Source organism: Varroa destructor, unplaced genomic scaffold, assembly GCF_002443255.2.
Source record: "Varroa destructor unplaced genomic scaffold, Vdes_3.0 BEIS01000006.1, whole genome shotgun sequence".
Taxonomy (NCBI): domain Eukaryota; kingdom Metazoa; phylum Arthropoda; class Arachnida; order Mesostigmata; family Varroidae; genus Varroa; species Varroa destructor.
The window spans coordinates 20,232,649-20,254,382 of NW_019211459.1; the positions used below are offsets into that span (position 1 = coordinate 20,232,649).

The following is a 21,734-nucleotide window of genomic DNA, read 5'->3' on the forward strand; positions in this document are numbered from 1 at the left end:
CGTGCTCCTTCTAAAAAACTATAGTTTAAATTTAAAAATTTTGAAAATTATGTTGCCTGCGTAAATTGAAACATACTCGTCAAAGACCTTCATCGAGTTTAAATTTGATTACATTCGAATCTCATAGGTTTTTTTGGCGCACTTCTGCTTGAAGTACTTGACCATTTCTAGCTTTTGAGCGTCTTTGGACGTCGCTACGAAAGCCGTGAAATGCATGCACTAGGGCTCAAAGCCAAGCAAGCTTTATACGTGTCCCGCTGACCTTATTCTACACTTAATGCTACTGAATGTCTTCGCGGCCTTCGTCTGCTTTGAACGCTTACCAGTTTGTTTGACAAACATTATTAGCTGGATATTACTAACTAGTGAGAGCTCCAAATAAGTTTTCGGTGAAGAGAGCTAAGAAAATTTACTGGACAGATGTGCGCAATAGCCGTATTATAGCTAGGTCTTATTGTTTATGTACTGCTGCGTTACGATGACATTTGATCGTAGGCAAGTAGGCAGAATATTTGCAAAGCGTTGACGAGGTGAAATCGAATAAAGGAAGTGGGGTCGAAAAATGAAACTATTTGTCAGATCGAGCTCTGGGTTTGTTGTATCATCCTTGTGAGTATTTCAGCTGAATTGCATGCACCGCCGACGGATGGCGTCAGGGGCCACCACACTGATGTAGCCTGTTACCCGCATAACCAGGTCGTATCTAACTGGGCTGCTAGGTGAAAGGTGACCAAGACTTCGTTAACGATCGTCTGAAATCCTAGCAGACTCTTGCTTTACAGGGCAAAAAGATTGACTCTTGAACCTGCTAATTTTTTGCAAAAAGTGAAAAACAGTCTGTGTCCAAGTGTTGTACAGCCGTCTGAGTAAATTTCATTTGAATAAATTTTACCAGCTCACTTGCCCGGTTTTCTATATAACACACATATATAAAAGCTGAAGAACTCTTATAGACGGAAGTGTAAGAGGAACGCATCGAAAACTGACATCAGCAAGTAGAACAAGGCGAGGCAACGAGAGCAAGAAAATTGGTCAAGTGCAAAATTACGTCATGACGAATATTGTCACCGCTGTTACAGTGAATAAGAAATAAGATAACGTACTGTTCTGTTGTATGATATAAGTTGCGGCTGTATTGGCAAAAAGAAGACTATTCTCTGGATAATTTTTAAAGCGCGTATTCCGAATTGATCGTTTACATCAACTCGTAAAAATGGCCGGTGGCAGCTCCAGTTCAGCTGCGGCGTCAATGGACAATATACCTAAAGATTTAAGGCATCTTCGAGCTTGCATGCTTTGCTCACTTGTCAAGGTACAACTTTGTCTTCATCAGCATAATGATAATAATAGTGTGCAGATATTCAAAAAATTAGCGGCCATACAAATCCGGAAGGTAAATTAAAAATGGGTGCAGACAGCCCAAGCTTACTGATACCTATGAGATATTTTTGAATGATTTTTTTTAATAAGGCATCTAAACTAAGGCAAAGCACAAAACAAATTCTTCATAGAATTCGTTGCATTCGTTGATTATTCTCTGAAACACAAATTAGATCTCGTTTTGTGTTTGTAAATTCAATTATTAATCAACAATTGATTCTATTATATTTAATAGTAAAACGTATTTTAGTTCATAACCTTTCTATTGACAAGACATTTAATGAAAACCTAAAAGTTTTTACTAATAACCCTTTTGTTTGTTTTTACAACAGCAAAACCTCATCGGATCTGAGCTTAAACTGGTTATCGTTATAAAAAAATACTTAAAACCCATGATGTATCATATTGCTATCTGGATGGTACTTTTGCTTTGTAATAATTTGTGTAAAATTTTCACGCCACAAGTTATTAAGTGTGAATAAGAAACTTCAGCAATTCCAAGTTTTAATCAACAGGTGCTGGTGTTCGACTGCTTTGGCCCATAATGAATTCAGGAAGTTTTAGCGCCGTTGTCGGAATCAATATCTAAAAATCACATATTCGCGTACTGTAATCCATTCGAGCAACAGCTTTTTTTTTTTATTAAGTGACTGTACACATACTTAGCGAATTCTTTGCAAAAACGCTGTTCTTTAGACCTTACTACTGGGGAAGCTTCCCAAGAATCTCTCCTTTTTTTTGGATATCTTCCAAAATATGGTATAATAAATCGATGTAAACGCGATGCAGTCAAGCTAATTCCGTATTAAAATGATATAAACGTGTTAGGTAGCAACTATACGATAAGGAAAGTTTCGTTGTCTTCTTTTTCTTGGATTTTTCAAATTGATTTTTGTTTTTAGGTAGTTTTTATACTTCAACCTATTTACTAATCTAACCTGTCAATTGTTTCCGATATTTAACGTGATGGCATTCATGGTTGACACTTTAAATATGATTTAAAAAGTATTTTCTTTCTATTACATTATAGGTTGCATATAATTTAAATCAGGTAATCAATAAAATTTATGCGATGATCATGTCGATGGCCGTTGAAAATTATAAAAGGTTTAAGTGTAAATATTTCTTAGGCTTTCAAGACCTGTACAACTAAGATAAAAAAAAAATGCGTAAAAAAGAAATTGAGTTTTCCCGCTTCTGTACGAATTTTCGGAGGTAAAAAACTTATTTTCCTTTGAGTAATTTGTAGAAAAAATATTCAGAAGAAAATGGCTCAGACACAACACTTCTTTCGTAATAGGAGGACAATTCTTATGCACACTAAGTGGTCGAAAAAAATTGTTTTAAGGCCTCCCTTATGTTACTATGTTGTCCAAAACTATTTAGCGAGTCGAAAATTTGAATAACTTTTAAACTGCGCATTAGTAACAGAAATGCGGTGCATGGTTGTTGATGTATCCAGTCCCTTGGCCATCCACAACTATGAGCCCATCGGTTATTACAAAATGATAAGTTTAGCGGCAATGATATCGTTTCGTACTTCACATCTTCAATGATTAACTATCCGTTCTTCGAAAATGAAAGCCTCGGTGGAGTCGGTCGAATGTTGGTGAAAACGCCAAGCTGCCTTTAGCAAAACAATATTTTGTTCCTGGAGCAACAAAATTGGCAGGCTGAAGACTATGGAGTAGATGCGTACATCTCAGGACTCATAACGAAAGAATGAATATTTCAGACATGTTTTTTACTATTAGTTTTCGTTTAGCTCTCAGTTTTCTAGATTTTATTGTTTTTTTTTTTATTATTAGAACTTTCGGATTTACTATTTCTCTTCATCTTAGCTGTTTTTTGTTACAACTTTATAATACATACTTCGAGTTATCCCGTACTTACCAGACAAGTAGCAATATGCAAGCTCCGTTTGGCTCAAAAGCCTTTTTTTGTCTGCAATATCATTCTTTTGTTTTTTTTCCTTTTTAGAGGTTTTAAAGAGTTGTCGACTACTCTGTAGGCTTTAACCTTCCGATTGTTCTTCTTAAAATTATTACATCATCAACGAATTGTTGTTATGCTAAAGGTCTGTTTGCCCAATATGTTCACTAATTCATAAGATTCGACTAACGCTCTCAGCCTCGGGAAAAATAAATTTAATAATTAACTATTAATTTTCAATGTTAAAAGATATTATTGACTCCAAACTCTTTATATACTGATGATGCCCAGTCAATCAATGGTTGGTATTCAGAATATAGCTAAACTTAAGATGTAAATATTTATCAAAGTTTGTGTCCTAACAATACAAAGTTAAAGTTCATTTAATTTTTTAATCTTCCAAATAGCTCCAGACAACCAAGTACGTACAAAGAAATGAAGACTCTCTTGGCGAAACAACCCTAAATACGTTTTTTTTTAATAAACTTGACTCCCATTGTTCTTAATAAAGGATATCACTTTTCCTTGCTATAAGGTTATTATAAGGGTTCATTAGAGAAGTATTTAAGCATTTGTATATGCTTCTTCTTATCGCGCCTGCTAGCACACCAAGTCCCGCACCAGGAAAACCTTGGGGGAAACTATGTTGGGATACATTTTCCAAAGTCTGCTGCCGGAGAGGAAGGAATAATAATGATAGATTTTATACAGGTTACTGGTACTTATTCCGCTGGTACATAACGGATGCAAACGGGCCCAAATGCAATTTTACTACTGTATATAACATAATACATTTTTGAGCGTTACTAAATAGTGACAGTACGTGAAACTAATGCGGATTAAAGCTTCTACTTTTGTCAAGTAAAATTACTTTGGATTGTGCTTTTAAAATACAATTAATATCGAATGACAAAATCAAGCGTCTAACTCCATATACGATTCTCTTATTACTACTCTGCATGCACCGTTTGTTAATCAACACATGTACATACATTTTGCAACTCTTTGAGTGCAGTCAGTGGACCAGTTCGAAGACACAGGCTGCGAAAATTGTGACCGCTACCTTCGGATGCGAGGCAATCGGGAACAGGTGCATCACTGTACATCAACACAGTTCGATGGACTTATAGCTCTTCTTCATCCAGAAGACAGCTGGGTAGCAAAGTGGCAAAGGATGGGTAAGTGTTTTCTTGTAGCGTTTGCATGTGGGCACCATCTTGTCGATGCACACGGCACATTTCTTTTGTTATTTATGTGTTGTGCCGTTAGCATTGTATCAAAAAATGATTGACAAAAGATATAGAACATCAGAGACCTAGAAGTCTAGAGAACCTGTTGCTGCGCGTTCAGGATGTCTAAAGAATGCCTTCCTATTTGTTTTAAAGCATACATTTACCGATACGTTTGCCTAGCCTCTTTATTTTCACCTGCTGATAATATCGTATGCTTATGTACTGGCATTTATGAATAGCTGTGCCCTTGACTGTAGCCTACATTTGTAACTCACGACTAATTACAAACGCAAGATGAATACAAGCATTTCACCTTCTTTGCCCGCTCCGGGCTTCCAGTCTTAACTTAGTTGATCGTATACTTACATATTTTTCCCAAATTTTTGCTGTGAAAAGCCAGTCTAGTTTTTACAACTATAAATAGACGGAGTACATTAACGCCAATTAGTGATTCCATTTATGATTTTTGGTACTCTCAAATTAAAAATTTATTTTCATCTTAGCTCAACGCCTACCGGGAATCTATGCCGTATCAGTCACTGGCAGGCTGCCCTCAGGAATTATTCGGGAACTCAAGAGCCGCGGAGTCATCTATAAATCTCGTGACATGACAACATAAAAAAGGGATCCTCAATTTAAATCGAAAGGTCGACAAGTTTAGAAGGACCGCTCTTCAAAATATCTGCAATTTGCAATACTGTTTAAATCAAGCTGGGTTAGAAAAACCAACAATACTACTGACAAGTGATGCAATTCTATGAGAAGGAATTTGTTGTATATCTAGTTGTCATATTTGTTGTCAACTTCGCAGGCCTTTCATAAAGTTTCAGGGTTAAGTAAAATGTACAACGTATACATATGTTAATTATAAGTGAAGGTGATTCTGTAGAATATGCTAGCAGAATTTGAAAGTATACTTAGCATTTTTATGAGGTTTCACAGAGGAAGATGAACTTTTACGCGGAATGCATACCTTCGTGAACGTTATGGTTGATGCGAAGTTAGTTTTTGAGGTCTGACCCTCTAAAGCACTACCCGCCGACTGGCAATTGTTTAGATGTATCGATGTGTAATTCAGTAAAATCTTAGTGACTACTGTAATCTAAAAAACAGTATTTAATGTTTTTTACACACACGACCGTTTTAAATATTTCGGCAAAGCATCCATAACTTTATTTTACTAAATAGAGTTTAGTTTACTGAATGGAATATTTACTGAAGTTTACCGGATAGAGGAGAAGGCCTGCAAACTGAACAGAAGCTATTGGGTTCGCTGTTTTGGCAACCGTTAAATTGTATACGAAGAGACTAACGAAGAAATATAGAGCGTAGCTGAGAATGATGCCCATACTTCTTGTTTAAATAGAATTGAATGAACATAATAAAAACAGGTCTAATATTGGACTTATAGAAAGCATTCACGTATATTTATCTCGCTTCGCGCATTATAGTAGAATTTGACCTCTCTACCTTAAAATTATAACCGCTTAAAAACTTTTTGTTTTGACGAGTAATAAGTTTAAACCTGTCCACGGTGTGGGCTACCCCAGTTTTTTTACTATTTCACATCTCTCTTTTAATTGTTATAAAAATATATAAAAATGATTCCCTCAAAAACTTGTCAAAAATGTGGGCTAGTAAAAGGAAACGCTACATATGGATGTTTTAAGATTCGTGAGTATGCTTAAAAAGCCTTATAAAACTATAAGTGCAAATAACATAACTAAAGCTTTAGATACCTAAATATAAAGATATCTGAAGTCAAAATATAGCTTCCAATTTGTTTTTTAAATATATGAGAAACCTCGGCAGTCATTGTGATAGCTTTTCTTCGAAGTACTATCCAAGTCCAGTGTTGCTTAACATCGGTTATTACTGTTGAACATCATAGCAATCACCATAAAAACCTGAAAACAATCGTTCGAAGATAATTTTCTTCTCAAAAACTGCAGTATCTATTGTAGGGGCTCATCTTCCCAATACTTTGGTAAGCTACTGATAAGAGCGCACATACACAGTTGCATTAAACGCTCTATTCCCCAGTGGAGACCTCTTACGTAGTGGATAACTTAACTGTTCATCTACGTTGATTTCTTTTTTCCACTCAAGCCTCCTTCATGAATGTTCAAAGAATGGCGAATCTCTAATCTGATAGTTTATTGTGGACATTGTCTTGGAAAAAGTAGCCTATTAATTACTCCTATCCCTACTCTCACTGTGTAACGGTCTTACTTCAATAGTGGGCAGGTTGATTTACTGTATCGCTTGTATTATTACTGTAATATACGTATCTGAAGTGTAGGTCCAAGCAGAATCGCCGCGTTATGCCTCGAGAACTCGAAACAAGTATTAATAATTTGTTGTCTGCGCAGATCATCTGTATTTGCTTATTTACTTGAGGGGCGATTGTTTTACTACACCAGAACAACAAATCGACAAATAGCCTACTCATGAGTCAGGCCTAAGTAAATATAAACTGCAACTGATAGTAATTTATTTAAGTTGTTTTCTAATTGCCTTCTTTCTGTCAAAACCTTGATCGGAAAAAAATACGACTTTGTGTATAGATACATTCACGTTGTTAAGGGCTCGTTCACGATCAAAATTACTTTGCTGAATGAAAAGCCATGTTAGAAAATTGACATTTACATTTTACGATGCGCGATTATCTCGGCCTTGCACTGTTTACGTTTTTTTTTCTTTTAATAGAAATAGTGCTATCAAACCAAATATATTTGAGCCCACTCAAGATATTGTATCACTGAATATAGGATATCTGATGTTTAATGCCTAATCGATTTTCTCTTGAAGAGATCTTCGAAGCATTCTTTCAAGCTACTAGTCATTTTACTAGTACTGGTAGTCTCCGAAAAAGCTCATTATTAAATTTTTCTTTTAATTGGGAACCTACAATGCTCTCAATAATAAATTCTTCTAAACTATGAGGCAGTAACTACGGTCAAAAAATATCTCATCAAAAGATGTGACGTCATTATTTAATATACTCTATCCTAAATTACGCAGGGAATAATAAAATAAATAATTCCATCGCCTTGGCATGTTATGTTTAAGCACATGGCTTGTAGACTCTTGTAATAGGCTTCTGTAAGTAACACAGCGTTTATATAAAATGGTCAGAAGATTTGTCTGTTTTTATTCTCTAATCGTCATACCCGTTAAATTATGAACCTTGAAAAATGGCCTAGTGAATGTACTGTAACCTGTATTGAACAAGTAGTTAGAACGCGTTCTCATGTGTTATATTCATTCCGTTAACAGATTCCTTCGAAAAGACAATTTCTGAATTCTTGTACAGGTAAGCACTTTATTCTGGTAAATATATATAATCTCTTAGTAAACAAAACAAGGTTAACCACAAATGCACAGTATCCATATCCTTCGTCTATTGATTTTTTTTTTTGACTAAACTGCTTGTAAAGGTTCTCCGTTTCGAAATCGCGCGCCATCCCTTTCAGCTAAGTTTATTTTGATACGAATGGAAAAGTCCGATTTTTCCGATAACTCGGATGGCCATAGATCTGGCGAAACGGCTCGATGATAGAGTGTTTAAATCAATAACGACTGCAGCATAGTTATTTGAAGTGCTGTTGTGCGCTCACTATCTTTCGACTTGATTTTCAGGAAGATTGAGCTAACGAACGCTAGGTTTTGAGGAAGTGTTTCGCGTCGCTTCTTTTGGCGGGCTGCCTGGCTTGGGGGTAGGGATTCATTTTTACGTACTGCTTATCCTTAGATTTCTACGAAAGAAAACCCAGTGCCACATACTCATTAGGCTAGATGCAAAATGCAAACCGCCATGCTCGGGCACAGCATTTAGTCCCAGCGTGTATCGGCTATTAGCAGTGGTAGCCATCTTTGTTTTGTGTACAGCTCGACGCGCAATCGAAGTGCTGCAAGAATTTGTGTTGTTTTCCAACTGTGGCTTAAGGCGCTGGAGGATACGCTATATTTACAATGTATTCGATGAGTAGGCCGTTACCAACGCCACAGGTAAGCTCCAGAAAATCATGCCATATACGTCAGTTGATCAACGTCTCAATTTCGACTGCTTTGAGCCTGGACGGACAGCCTCGTTATTGGCCGGCAAATTTTATTCTAAAGAGTTCATCACTTGCGTTTGCCTTGCCTTAACCATCATTTCATTATGTCGCAGTTCATGCAGACACATCCTCACGTTTGACTTCGCTTTTAATATCTTTCGTCCTATGTATGAATCTTATTGTCCTTTCTATTATTTAAACTTGTGTGTATAAAGTTATGGGGTAACCGTTCATATCTAACGAACACGCTGCATCTGCACGATTTCGTCTTGTTGCAGGCAAACCTTGGTGTCAACATGTGGCAGGCGGACAGCTCGAGACACGCGGAAATCGACAGCAAATATGGTGGTACGTAATTTTGGTTCCAGGGGGATTAGCCTAACACTACAGGTATCGTGCTTTGGGGAATCTAGAGGTGGCAATTCCAATACTGGCAGGGTTCATACGCTAGGCTAAAATAAAAAGACATAGGAGGGCTGCAGAAACGTACTACCAAATACACACGACCATATCTACTACTACAACGACTAACACTGGCAGCAGAAAACCGTTTCTACAGCAACTACAGCCTCTGTTCAGCCGAATCAGCTGTGAAGAAAGCCTGTTGAAAACCCCACTCCGATCGAGTTTCTCAATTCGCATCGCCGTCCTGGCGGCGATAATCGCTCGCTCGTTGATGGTTGGTTGATTCGATTGTTTTGTGATGTCCCGTCTTGTCGAATCGCTTTCAGACCTCCGATCGCGTTCAATAAAACATTTTGCTGTTGTACTTTTTTCTTGTCTGTGTAACTTCGTTCGTGTGTACAGGTTTGAGCAGGCCAAACCACCGTTGTTGTGGCCTAAACAAGCCTCCCAAGCAGCGTCAGAGAGGATCGTCCTGCCACTACGGCCCTGTGACCGGACCGTCCAGGCCCGACAGACAGCCCCGTCTGAGACTAACAGAGAGAAATATAGATAGTGTGACATAGCTGAAAGATGAAAATTCGAAAATACTCTGAGATAAAAAAGAAAGAAGTTCACTTTTTACACAGACTGATTGATTGGCTGCTCGCTAACAACAGCTTGTTTTGGATGCCTGCCTCTCTGTGGACGGGGTACGGCGATCGGGCCGTGTCCGATCTCTCACTATGATGAGAGTTCGACTTGAGAACTTGCGTTCCTGTGATGATCTCTACGCAGAACGCTGCGGCTGTGTAGGTTGGCGGTCCAGATTAACTTCTTAGTTAACTCATTTCTCAAGAGAACTGTATAAACCCGAATATGCACACAAAGAAAATAAGCACTGTACCACTGCCAGTGCTGATTACCCGTAGCGTTGGATTCAGTGACAAATGTATGGTGATCTCATGTTGTAGTTGCCGTGTTTTTTAGCGCGCTGTTAAAAATATATATATATAGATATTTTGTTGTTATTGTTGTTGTTGTTGCTGTCGTTGTTGTTGTTGTTGTTTTTCGTGTTATTTTCTTCTGTGTTGTTGTTTTCAATCTTTACAATCCTTCCTTTTCGTCCGTCCACGAGAGAGACTGGTAACCTCTAGATAGAAGTTAGAGGCAGACTCCTGACGGGAGTGGAGCCTATGAGTCACAGCACACGTTGTCCCGTTATGACCCCCGCAGTCATCAGTGGGTCTTCTGAATCAATCTACGTACTGCGCGCAGGCAGCGCGCCGCCCGGAGGAAAAGTCTGCTCCTTTTTACGCCCCCCGCTGACTGAATGGAATGACTGACTACGGCGAGATGGGGAGACATACGGATCAGGCAGCCGTTAGCGACAAAGTAGTGCGTCCGAAAGAGAAAATCAGACAGAGAAAGAAAGCGAGCGAGCGATTGAGTGAAACACAACATGACTTGTTATTGTTGTGTTCTGTACTGTTGCTGTCTTCTGTGTTTTTTTTTTATTCTTCTGTTGTTCATGATATTCTCGTTAATGTCGTTATTTTGAAACGCGCTAATGGACTAGACAACGGTGATCGGACAACGCGGCCGGATATGAGACAGTAAAACGCGTACGGAGATGATGATTGGCCAAACTCCCCCTTTGAAACAATCGTCTGAGACCGACTAGGGACCGGCGGGAGCTGCACATCCGGGGTTCCCTTACGAATCGTATACGCTTCTCTTTGCAATTCTCAACAGACATGATCTCTCCGATACCAGCAACAAGAAATTATAAAATTACTTCGAGAATAAATTCTGTTCTGCTTACTAACTCTAAACCGTTCGACAAAGCAATGCTATGAATCTGTGCTCACATAGGCTCACTGGAATTTTGATAATGAAAAAACGTCGTTGACGTCTCTATAACATGGCTAACAATTGTCTATTTTAAATACATATATATATATATATAGCTTGGTAAAATATATATATATTGAAAAGCATAGTCATTATGGCATGATTGTAGCTTGCTTTTTTTGCGATGTTATCGTCGAAGAGCTGTCGTTTTAATACAGAGAGCCAAGAACATCTGGTAATGGTGGTATCCCGTGCCCGAATACGAGACAATCTGTGATGCATTCATCTGCTTCTCTGTACAGCTGACGAACGATGGTTGGTACTGATGAACCGCACTCGATTGACACCCGACTGAGCAGCTGCGAACTCTTTTTGCGTTGTATATCTGTGCGATCTGTCTGTGTGTGTATGTCTGTGTTATCTTCTGTTGTTGTTAATTCTTCCTTCTCAGTGGATGTGTCGGCCCTGAAGGCGTGTGCGAGCTGGGCACTCGGTTTTCGGTCCGGATAACCGAAAAAGGCACCCCTGCTTAAACGGGCTACTTTCGTGTACCGGCGTGGTGCATCTCCAATCAATTGTATAGCTAATTTTTTTCAGCCAAATTACAACTAGTTCATAGCCTTTATTGCTATTAGAACAGACTACTAAAGATAAAACAGATATAGTAAATATAGTAGCGTCCGTAGGCTTAGCTCATTGTACATGGCAGACTGATGTTCGCGCCATAATTGTATAATCGCGTTCCCATCTGAGTGTAGTATGCACTGATTTTAGTATATATTCAAATATTAAAACTCTGGCTAAAACCTCGGCACGCACCTACGGACACACTGCTAATATCATTACTTACTGAAGTTTTTTGTTGAAAGGATACGTCTCCTTTAAGCATAGCAGTTTGTCTCCTGTGGAGACAAAGAAGAATTACTCTCGAAAAGTTAACAACACCTGAAGGTGCAGTGGGCCAAAGAGCTATCTTTTCCTACCATTCTTCAAATCGTAGCACTATTTGATTTTGAACGCACAAAATCCGTCAGTGCCTGAAGTTTTTAGTCCTAATGATTGTAATGGACAGGTGTGGTTATTAGTGTACCTGGCATAAATATCTGCCTATCTTTATTGGCTATGGCCTTCTGGCAGAAAATGGTGGGCATTTAAACAACTACTAACATAACGAGAGTAACTATGCCGTGTGACAATTTGTGTTTAGCGCTGTTTTAGCAGCTGGCCGTTTTTGCTGCTCTCTATCGTCCACAATTACAGTAGTGGTCGATGTCGTACCCGATGGATTTATCTATGGAGCCTAGAATCTCTGATCATCAACAGATGAAGACAGCAAGTCACCGCACGGGTCAACTGGATCCTGTGACACTCCAGGTGGCCCTCGGAAGTTGTCGAATGTATTTAACGTCATTTTTTGGGCGGTTTTTGCTCAACCTGTACCTATCAGTTTATCCAATTTTCCACTAGAATGGCAAAGGAAGTTTTCAGAGCGCTTTAAAATAAAGACGCGCACTTTTTCAGTATCGAGCGCAGTGGTCTAGTGAAGTACTTGCCTAGTGCTAACTTTATTCTTACTATCTTAATTCTAACATAGTTGCTGTTGCAGGCGTCCAGACCGGGCCGGTTCTTGCGGGTCCAGGTGCGTTGAAGGCGCAAGCCCATGTGACACTCGAGAAAATTAGGTCATTCCAAATGCCAGATCTCACACCCGAACAGAAGGAAATGGTTGACAAAGCTAAAAAGTACGCCATGGAGCAGAGTATCAAGACAGTCATCATCAAACAGACCATGGCACATAGTCAGCAACAGAAAAACCTTGAACGCTATCAGGTAAACTAATCCTACTTTGTTGAATAATATTGCGGCCGCCCTTAGCCGCTTCAAACACAAGAGCAGCAACAGTTATTCTATAATATAATTTACAGCTGTGCCATTCTGTGCCCGCACCTATCTGGCACTGGCGCTAGTAGAAGCCACGCGGCTTCGACCGCTGATCAATGCCCCTTTCTTTCGCAGAGCAACGTGGAGTATGGATTTTTGAATTGTTTTTTTTTTTCTTATAGGACTTTTCAACAATGTTGAATTAACTACATGTACATACCTCTTATCTTGTTATAAGGCTTTTTGTCCTTTTAAAGACGCGAAATTTTGGTGATTATTTGCCTTTAACAATAAACGCTAAAGAAATTCTCGTAGGCAAATTTATACTAGCTTCGTAGCTAAACCATAGCGTGTGTCTATTTAAAGGCGGACCTATTACGCAACCTACCAACCACAGTTAATTAGTTAGCGGCATGTACTCCAAAGCTATAGCTCTTAAAAACAACACAGGTTCAAAGTGAACATCCTAAATGTAATAATTTGCCTCTATATTTGGAACGACTAAGTTCTGTTAATGTCCGTCTTTTGTTTTTTTCTACCTTATACACAATAAATTGTTCTAATTTATCCAACGAAGTGCAGGGTTCAAGTGATGTAATCGTTTATTTCACTGCTTTTATTAAAAATATATTACCATAGCAATCTAGCCCTACATTCCACTGCGGGATCAGTAGTTGCCGTATTATTTTAGTATGTGTCAAATACATTGAGTCTTGCCTTTTCGATGCAGGCGTTGGTATTAATGTGTCGCATATACGTCGGAAGCATCAGCTACGAGCTACGCGAAGACGCTGTCCGCACAGCTTTTAAACCATTTGGACCTATAAAGGCTATTAACATGTCGTATGACACCGTTACGCGAAGACATAAGGGATTCGCTTTTGTCGAATTCGAGCTCCCTGAGGCGGCTCAGCTTGCTCTAGAACAGATGAACGGAGTCTTTATGGGAGGACGAAGCATTAAGGTTGGTTGAATTTATAATATTGACATTTTCCAGACGCGTGTACCATAAGAATTATTACATTATACTTTAGAATCCATTTATGACTACTCTATCGAACAAAGTTGTAAATATTCTAAGTATTCATCTTGCGTTTGACTTTTAGGTGGGCCGACGTTCCAATATGCACCAAGCAGCGCCCATTCTCGAGCAGATATTGGAGGATGCCAAGCAGTCGTCACGGATCTATATAGCTTCAATTCATCAGGATCTAAGTGAAACGGATATTCACTCTGTGTTTGAAGCATTCGGCAAAATCAAGAGCTGCAAGCTAGCTCCGGGTACACTTCCGCACGAGAAACACCGTGAATACGGGTTTATACACTATGAAACGAATCAGGCCGCATCGGATGCCATCACTTCGATGAATCTGTTCGACTTGGGGGGCCAGTTCCTGCGTGTAGGTCGCGCCATCACTCCATCCGATTGTGCCCTTGGTAGTCTCGGCGTTGTTCTCCCCGTAGCCCCAGTACAAGCTGGACCACTACCCACAGCTGCGGCGGTCGCAGCCGCCGCCGCCGCTGCGAAGATTCGCGCCCTCGAAAGCAGTGGACTGCACACAAAAGCGATACCAACGACTGGGACGCTTACAGCTGGCCGTCAACCTGGAAATGGCGTTCCAACTGTACCAGGGCTCCCAACTGCCAACCCACTGCTGCCTGGACTTGTCACGCGTGAGTAATCCAGGTTTAAGGCTACTGTGGAATAGAGTAGACAAAATATAGGAGGTTTTATTTATCACACATGTTGTATTGTGTATAGGCAGTCATATAGAATGAATTAAAATAGCTTAGTAGACGCGATTGTGGTTGTTTAACATGCAGAATCCGACGGACTTTTAAATTGAATAACTTTTGAACTACACGGCGTTAACAGACGAAATTTAAATTTAAAAAAAATAGAATTTAAAAAACGAAAACTAAATACTCTAGTGTTATTAAACTGAGTGAAAACCGGTTGTACTCCAGGACAAAACATTCTTTAATCTCAAAAATCATCGTTCAGTGGACAAGTTTTTATTCCTCAAAGGCCACAGAGCTGCGAAAATTCATTGAAGGTTGTTGAAGAGATTAAGAATGAAGCCTTTATGCAAAAGGACAGTATGTGAATAATGCAGACGTCTTAAAAGGGAAATTGAAGACAAACAAAGAGGTAATCAAACTGATTAGGAAGATAAAATTACATTACCATAATCTAAAAGGTTTTCCCTGAGAAGACAGTTTACGGCCTTTGGCCCGTAAATTACAACCCAAACAGTGAAAATGCGGAAACTGAGCAGAAAATGGGTCCTCCATGGATCGATTGGCCTCAGGCTAGTTGGAAATACGTATGATGTATTGCACATGCAATTCGAGGAAGTTTAGTCAACGAAAAACCCGCCTAAAGCATAGTTGCCGTACACGAAGCATGGGTCTGTCTCTAGTTGCACCCGAGGAAGATGTCGAGCGAAAGAATGGCGTCGCTGAAGAGAAATCGAATTTGATGGCAGTGTCAAGTAAATTCGGAGGTAAGGTGGAGGTGCCATTTGTAATGTATATCAAAGGCATTTGCTGCGTACTCGCCGAAATTGAAATACCGATATTTCATCAAAATACTCATGGATCGTTGGCACGAAGTTTTAAAACGTGCGGTCTGGTTATTTGCTAGCAACGCCAGACCGCATTGCCGTCATTGGATTAAGGGTAAATAATATCCAACGTTGATTTACGTTTTATTCGCCTGGTCTAAATCCGTCTGATTACGAAGCTTTCTACGCCCTGAAAGAAGCTGGAGCCTGAGAGAATTGGCTGACAAACGTATCCTATATCAATTTCAAGGAGCTATATATAGAGAAATTACGTACAGGAGCGCGAATGACATGACACTGGGACAAGCGTGTAAAAATAACGAAAAGAACCTCTAACACAAATTGAGAAACCATCATTTTAGCCGAGCGAGGTCAAAAGTTATTTGATTTCGAAGTTTGCTAGATTAGATTTTAACAGCGAAATCGTACATAATTGTGTTAATATTTATTTCAGTCCTTAGATCGTCTTCTCTTGCAAGTGGAGAATGATCAAATGTTATTGCAGTATTACTGCTGTTCATTGCAACTTTTTACCCATCCGCACGTGTAGAACTTCTAGTTGAGATGACGACGTCTTTTGAAGTGTTAAGATAACATTCAGTATTAGGCAGATAATACAACGACGATTTCCGTCCTAACGTGTGTTTTCGGTTGGCCAACTCTCTATTAAAGTTGATGCTGATGGCAAGCCGAAGGTCCATCTTCCCCCACCAACTGTTCTAACGTCGCTTCCGCCTATTGGTGGGGCGGGGCCCGTTCCACCGCCGACTGCATCGACGGGTTCTCCTCCAGAGACCAAAAAGCCTATGTTAGACGAGTCTCTGGAGGATGGCCGTGAGCTGCCTTTACCGCCCGGTGATTCCGAGGACACCGAGCGAGACGTAGCGATCAAGGGCGGCGGGGCCCGGCTGGCCGTCATGAAGAAACTCATGCGTACCAAGACCCGTGAGCAGTGCGTCATGATTCTCAGGTATGGCCACATTGAGTAAATCAAAAGAACCTCATCAGAACTCAGTATTGCTAGTCGACTTCTCATCATAGTTAATAGATATTTGTTTTCGCAGAGATTTTAGGGACATTTAAACGTAAGGAAAGATCTAACATTATATCGATTCTTGCGTTTCCCTACAGAAATATGGTCGGCGAGGACGAGGTGGACGAAGATTTGGAGCCGGAGATCTCAGAAGAGTGCGGCAAGTTCGGCACAGTGAACAAGGTAACCATATACAAGGAGAAACAAGGTGAAGAAGAGGACGCTCAAATTGAGGTTAAAATTTTCGTCGAATTTTCGAAAACGTCAGAAATGCATATGGCTATTAAGGCTTTGCACAACCGCTATTTTGGGGGGCGACAAGTTATCGCTGAGATGTACGATGTCTTTTTGTTTGACAGTGGTAACCTTTCCGCTTAAATGACCTTCCCAAAACGTGATTAGATACCAATAAGTAGCTTTTTGGTTAATAGTAGGTTAACGCACACCTCTTTAAATCAACATTATTTGTTTGATTTAAATTGGGCGTCAACCTTAAGGGTACCTATCTGCATAAGAGGCGATATGGCATGTAAAAGCATGTAGCAACGTAATTTGGTGTTTTGACCGAAGAGTAATAACGGCGTCGACAAGAGCTGCTTTAGCCTCTGTGCTTTACTTATTAATGCAATTATTTTTTACCACATTATTAGTGCTGTAGCTGCGACCTCTTCAACTTCTTTTTCTGCTATTGACTCCGGCGCTGCATTTTCGTAGGTAGTATGTTTTTCCAAGTTCGTCCTCCATATTGAAAGCTTATTGTTAAGCCTGGTTGCAACCCAAGTTGGCATTATATGAAGAATATTTGCAACAAACGTGAGTAATAGTGGAGTGTGGGAAGGAGGAGGCGAGACTATAGTTTGAATTGACTGAAGTATATATCCTGGGAAATGCCAGTTTCGACAGTTTCCTAGATAACCTTGTTTGAATATGGGAATATGTAAACAGTATGTGAACGTATCATTATTTGAATGTCCTCTCACGTAGTTTCAATAATATATGGTGTTAAGACAAAGTAGTATTATTACATTAGAACGTGCTTGGCACAGGCTGTCTCAAAGGCTACTATTAGTGGGCAATCAGCCATCATAAATGAATTATAATGTCGTGTGTTAAACGTCTAGATAACCGTCAATGAAGCGAAGGTACCAGTTGGGGATAGTCCACCATACTTTTTCCTATAAGATGTCTAATCGGATGGGAGTGGTCGTTAATCTTCGGGCTATTTGCGAATGCGTCCAAGCAGGTCGGTCATCATGTGAATATCTACCTATGAAATATATTAACCTTATTGTGTGCTGATATGCTTAAACGTAGGCAGTCTGAAATGAATTAATTCAGAGAATTAATTCTTGATTGATCTTAGGCAGATCAATCTTGCTAGCGTCTAAATTGTGACAAATTTGTCTCATTGACAAAGACGACAAATCCTCTCCTTGGAGTAGAACGTGTATATACTATCTCACTGCCATAACGGTAGTGACGCTGTATTAAATGCATACAAAATATCTATAACATAATTATGACATTATAGTATTAATAAATCCTGTAAAGGCGATACGTAATGCGAAAAAATGTGTTGTGTTTATAGGTAATGTTATTATTTATTGTCTAATCATTTGTGTACTGTGATTTAAATACAACGAGTACGCTAGAGGCATCAGCATTCGTCCCGGGTGAAAATGATACAGGTAATTTCCGCATGCTAGCTATTTACGGATGATCGCAGTGGGCGCGTGCAGCAATCAATGGGTTCAGTGATTTCGAGAATCCCAAATATCCGCAGATTTCGTAAATCCACAAGTTTTCAGACGGTGATGCGTTCGTCAAACCAGTTGGAATTACTACATAATCTAGGCTGGCCTTAGTTGATATAGAGAAATTCATCAAAGGCTTATCCTTTGCACCTATGAAGCGCGCAAAATGCAACGTCAAGCCAACAGATTCAAACCTTTCCCAGTAAACAAAGAAATCACGATGCCTATAGCCTTTTGGAAGTCGTCGCGTAAAATCCTCAGTAATTCAAACTCAGAACGTTAATACACTAAGCTTTAAAGATCGTATTTTCGACCATTCATTCCCGTGTGGATGCGGATCGCTCCATGCAACCACAGCTGAGCTTTGGGATGAATGGGAATACTCACCGTATACAAATTTAAGCATTCAAACAGATAACTATGAACGTGTAGAGAACTGGAGTTACAGCAGCTTTTGTTTACACCAACTGAGTATCGCATAACTACTGAACTTGACAGCGTTTCACAAAGTTCATCGAATTTGGAGAGCCACCAGGCGTTTTGTTTTTTAGTTCTCTGATGTACACCAGTACTTATTAACTACGTAATAGGTTTACGCAAGGGCATTTCACGTATATACAATATATCATTTAACTGGAGCTAGTGTAATTTTCGCTAAACTCTGAGGTCTTGTAGGCCTAAACCGTTAGATATCAAAAACAGGTTAGCTTTTCTTCCACACGTTCGCTTCTTTATAACTCATTTCCACCGTTATTTGATAAACCTTTAGGAACAAGTGCATTTTCATAATAAAAGCTTGGAATTTTTCATAATCTTCCAATTTTTGTCGCTCTTCAACGTTATTAAGCCTATAGTTAGCAGTTCTTTTAATTCACCTAAATGTCATTGTCAAGTAGCTTCTTATGGAGTATTTTAAAGGAATAGGTTTGTTTAGATATGGGGCATCGGTATTCAGAATAGCTGTTTGGAAGGTTCAGATAAAGACGTTTTTTTTCTTGATTACTGAATTGGTATTCTCCACAAGAAACCCACTATTGAATCGCTTTCTGTATTGAAGTTTTGGCTCATAATTTTTTTGCAGTGTTAAAACAAACTAACATATAGGCCACCCACTGACATAGCTGTTTTTCGTGTTCTACGCTCGGTCGTTAAGCAACCCAGCATGGCTACAGAGCTTTGGCTTTCAGCACGGTACAATATGGACTTGCATCCGGATTAAAAACCAGAACACCGTCGCTTTTCTCTAAATTTAGTAGGCAAATATGTTACCCACTACGCTATTACGGGGGGACAGTGAAAATTTCGGTCGCTTTCTTCTTATCCACACAACTACGTCAGTTTTTGCTGCTTACATGAGTTTGTTCCTATTCTACCTAGCGGCCTTCGATGAACCTTCTGGGGATATTGTAGGGGCAGTCGAATTTGTTAGGGCCGTTGATAATGTAAGCATGTGCCACACAAACATATATGCGTGCTGATTCACACAGACCGGTCATTGGACATTAAATTATCATATGGTGGCAAAATCGTTATCGTGCATTAAATTATCATATGGCTGCAAAATCGTTATCGTTAATGTGCTTCTTTCTATCAGCAGCTTTACGAAAACTATCGAATACACTTTTAAGAGACCACAGCAAATGTTAAATATTTTTTCCTTGATTAGTAGATTGCAAATTCTTTAGCGCAATCTATAATGCTCACAGCTTAAGTGTATTATAGACTATTCCAAATACAAGTTGAATGCGCATGTAAAAAAGTAGCACGGACATCTCAGAATACGATCATAGGCACTCAAGCTAAACGTGAACTTGTTTCGTGAAAATGCTTTGAAGTCAACAAATATACATACAAAAGGGTGTTCTCCGCCCGTTTGAAAAACTACTGTCAATCACGTGGAAGGGAATGATACTGAAGTATCAATAGAACTATTTATCGTTCCACAGGTACGTTATTTACATAAAAACTAATTAAACTACACTGTGAGACAATAGCTATTTTTGAAATTTCTATTTATTAACGCTTGTCTGTGGCAAGACATATCATTGGCGGGGCTTGAATTGGCGACCAGATATAGCCGTTCAATCCAGCACGCCGATGATTTTAATGTTTATTAAATTAGTTCTGTAGTTTTCAATCACAAAACTAGACACAAGAGGTATTAAGAATGTGGGCAAAGAAATAAAGAAAGAGATACTTAAAAAACGAAATAAATTTGAGGTTTCTCTATAAATTCGAAATTAAAAATTAAACGCTATTGATCGGGTATATTATATTATACATATGGCCAGACCTCACTATAGCAGCTTTTGCTGCTAACTTTAAATGATCGGATACTCAATACTGTCTGGAGTTGCTTGTTCAAAAACTACCTATCTCCAGTAATCTTTGCCTTGAGTGCAACGGTGCGCCCTCGTTAGCCACTCACAGTACTCGCAGCTGCAGTACTTGTAATAAATTCCAAGCTTGCACCTTCTTCAGCTCGTGCGTATTTAAGATGCTTGCGAAATGCGTATCACTACATGTGCTTAATGCCAAACGGAACAAACCCGTGCTCTACCAAGGAACTTGAAATGTTAAATAATGCTTCGTGTGATAAAAATTACCCTAAAACGAAAAAGGCAGCAAGTTTCTGAAAATTATGTTTTTGCATCTGTGAAAGCAAATTCCATTTTCTAGCATGACCGAGAAATTGAATCTTCGGCATAGGGTTTTCTGATTATTCTCTGGACGAAGACACCCCAAATAATCAACTAACGGAGTCAGAATTACTGAAATGCATTTCACTCTATTTAAAATGTTTAAATGCCTTCTAAATCCATTTCTGTCCTCTTGTTATTTCTTCAGCATTTGATTATTACAGAATTTTGCTGTGCAGCATTAATTTCTCTTGACGACAAACCTCCTTCAAGATAACTGTCACGAGCGTGAAGCAATATAGCGAGTATAGTAATATCGAAGTTGAGACTTACAGAATCAAATACGAATTAATGATCCTCCGTTTGGAACACACCATTACAAAGTGCTAAAAAATCTAGTTCAGTAAATGCTTAATTCAGTTGAATTCGATATTTAAATATTTCCGATAGAACACGAACTTGCATAAATTACTTACAAACGAAGTTCCCAATTCGCACCGGATCTGGGTAAAATGCAATCTAAGAATTTAAATTTAGACATTTTTGTTTGACTCTGAGAAGTCTCAGCTCATCTGGCTCGGTTTCTTTGAATCAGACAAAACTTCATTTTCCGTAAAGAATACGTGATAGATCAGCATCTTGGATAGCTGCTATACAAGATACTGCTTAATGGTTTTCCATTTCCTCTCTGTGGCGCCATCGAGCCCGCCCTTACCATATCTTGTAGGCTCATCCGTTCATAGAAAGGATAAGCACTCGGATTTGGTGGACCATTTCAAGTAATTTATCTGTTCATAATCTGCCTCAGTTAATCTGTGAATTATGTCCAATGCGAAGAAAAATGTAACATGTTATTAATAATTCCATAACGTACGGTAATTTACAAAAATCCTGGCTTAAAGCAAATCTTCCCTCGGCATTTTTTAGCGCAAAGCGTGCCGTGTTTACTCAAACTGGTTTTCCGAGCAGCGGACGGCCGTTCAAGGACCGGCGCAGTCACGGACCTTAGCAGCAGCAGCA

General features: G+C 39.3%; 2 protein-coding genes and 1 long non-coding RNA gene across 11 annotated transcripts; 2 read left to right on the forward strand and 1 right to left on the reverse strand.

Moving 5' to 3' along the window:
• The first annotated feature begins 317 nt into the window (after positions 1–317).
• spt4 (Transcription elongation factor subunit spt4) lies at positions 318–5,961 on the forward strand. 2 transcript variants are annotated; one of them, XM_086993260.1, is made up of 3 exons: positions 318–1,393; positions 4,328–4,490; positions 5,048–5,961. In XM_086993260.1, the coding sequence occupies exons 1-3, from the start codon at positions 1,214–1,216 to the stop codon at positions 5,161–5,163; spliced, it is 459 nt and encodes a 152-aa protein (XP_086849386.1). In that variant the 5' UTR covers positions 318–1,213; the 3' UTR covers positions 5,164–5,961. The 2 variants fall into 2 exon arrangements, with proteins under 2 accessions (XP_086849386.1, XP_022668008.1); XM_022812273.2 differs by having other exon boundaries at positions 343–1,312.
• Positions 5,962–8,362: 2,401 nt separating this feature from the next.
• LOC111252730 (poly(U)-binding-splicing factor PUF60-like) lies at positions 8,363–17,587 on the forward strand. 8 transcript variants are annotated; one of them, XM_022811071.2, is made up of 7 exons: positions 8,363–8,555; positions 8,884–8,953; positions 12,447–12,670; positions 13,452–13,685; positions 13,828–14,395; positions 15,961–16,258; positions 16,420–17,587. In XM_022811071.2, the coding sequence occupies exons 1-7, from the start codon at positions 8,520–8,522 to the stop codon at positions 16,697–16,699; spliced, it is 1,710 nt and encodes a 569-aa protein (XP_022666806.1). In that variant the 5' UTR covers positions 8,363–8,519; the 3' UTR covers positions 16,700–17,587. The 8 variants fall into 8 exon arrangements, with proteins under 8 accessions (XP_022666806.1, XP_086849379.1, XP_086849378.1 ...); XM_086993253.1 differs by lacking the exons at positions 8,363–8,555; positions 8,884–8,953 and adding exons at positions 9,570–11,417; positions 12,101–12,214; XM_086993252.1 differs by lacking the exons at positions 8,363–8,555; positions 8,884–8,953 and adding an exon at positions 9,570–12,237.
• On the reverse strand, positions 13,315–21,728 carry LOC147754969 (uncharacterized). Its single transcript, XR_015330423.1, has 2 exons — positions 21,191–21,728; positions 13,315–14,419 (listed from the first exon to the last, which is right to left on the reverse strand). It is a non-coding gene; the product is annotated as an uncharacterized LOC147754969 (long non-coding RNA).
• Between the last annotated feature and the right edge of the window lie 6 nt (positions 21,729–21,734).

Excerpts from the sequence above, each read along its gene's own strand:
- LOC111252730 (XM_022811071.2), top strand. The coding sequence starts at position 8,520 with ATGTATTCGATGAGTAGGCCGTTACCAACGCCACAG. Across the intron at positions 8,556-8,883 it reads GGCCGTTACCAACGCCACAG|GCAAACCTTGGTGTCAACAT; the intron begins GTAAGCTCCAGA and ends GTCTTGTTGCAG. Across the intron at positions 8,954-12,446 it reads AATCGACAGCAAATATGGTG|GCGTCCAGACCGGGCCGGTT; the intron begins GTACGTAATTTT and ends TTGCTGTTGCAG.
- spt4 (XM_086993260.1), top strand. The coding sequence starts at position 1,214 with ATGGCCGGTGGCAGCTCCAGTTCAGCTGCGGCGTCAATGGACAATATA. Across the intron at positions 1,394-4,327 it reads CGGCCATACAAATCCGGAAG|TCAGTGGACCAGTTCGAAGA; the intron begins GTAAATTAAAAA and ends CTTTGAGTGCAG. Across the intron at positions 4,491-5,047 it reads AGCAAAGTGGCAAAGGATGG|CTCAACGCCTACCGGGAATC; the intron begins GTAAGTGTTTTC and ends TTTTCATCTTAG.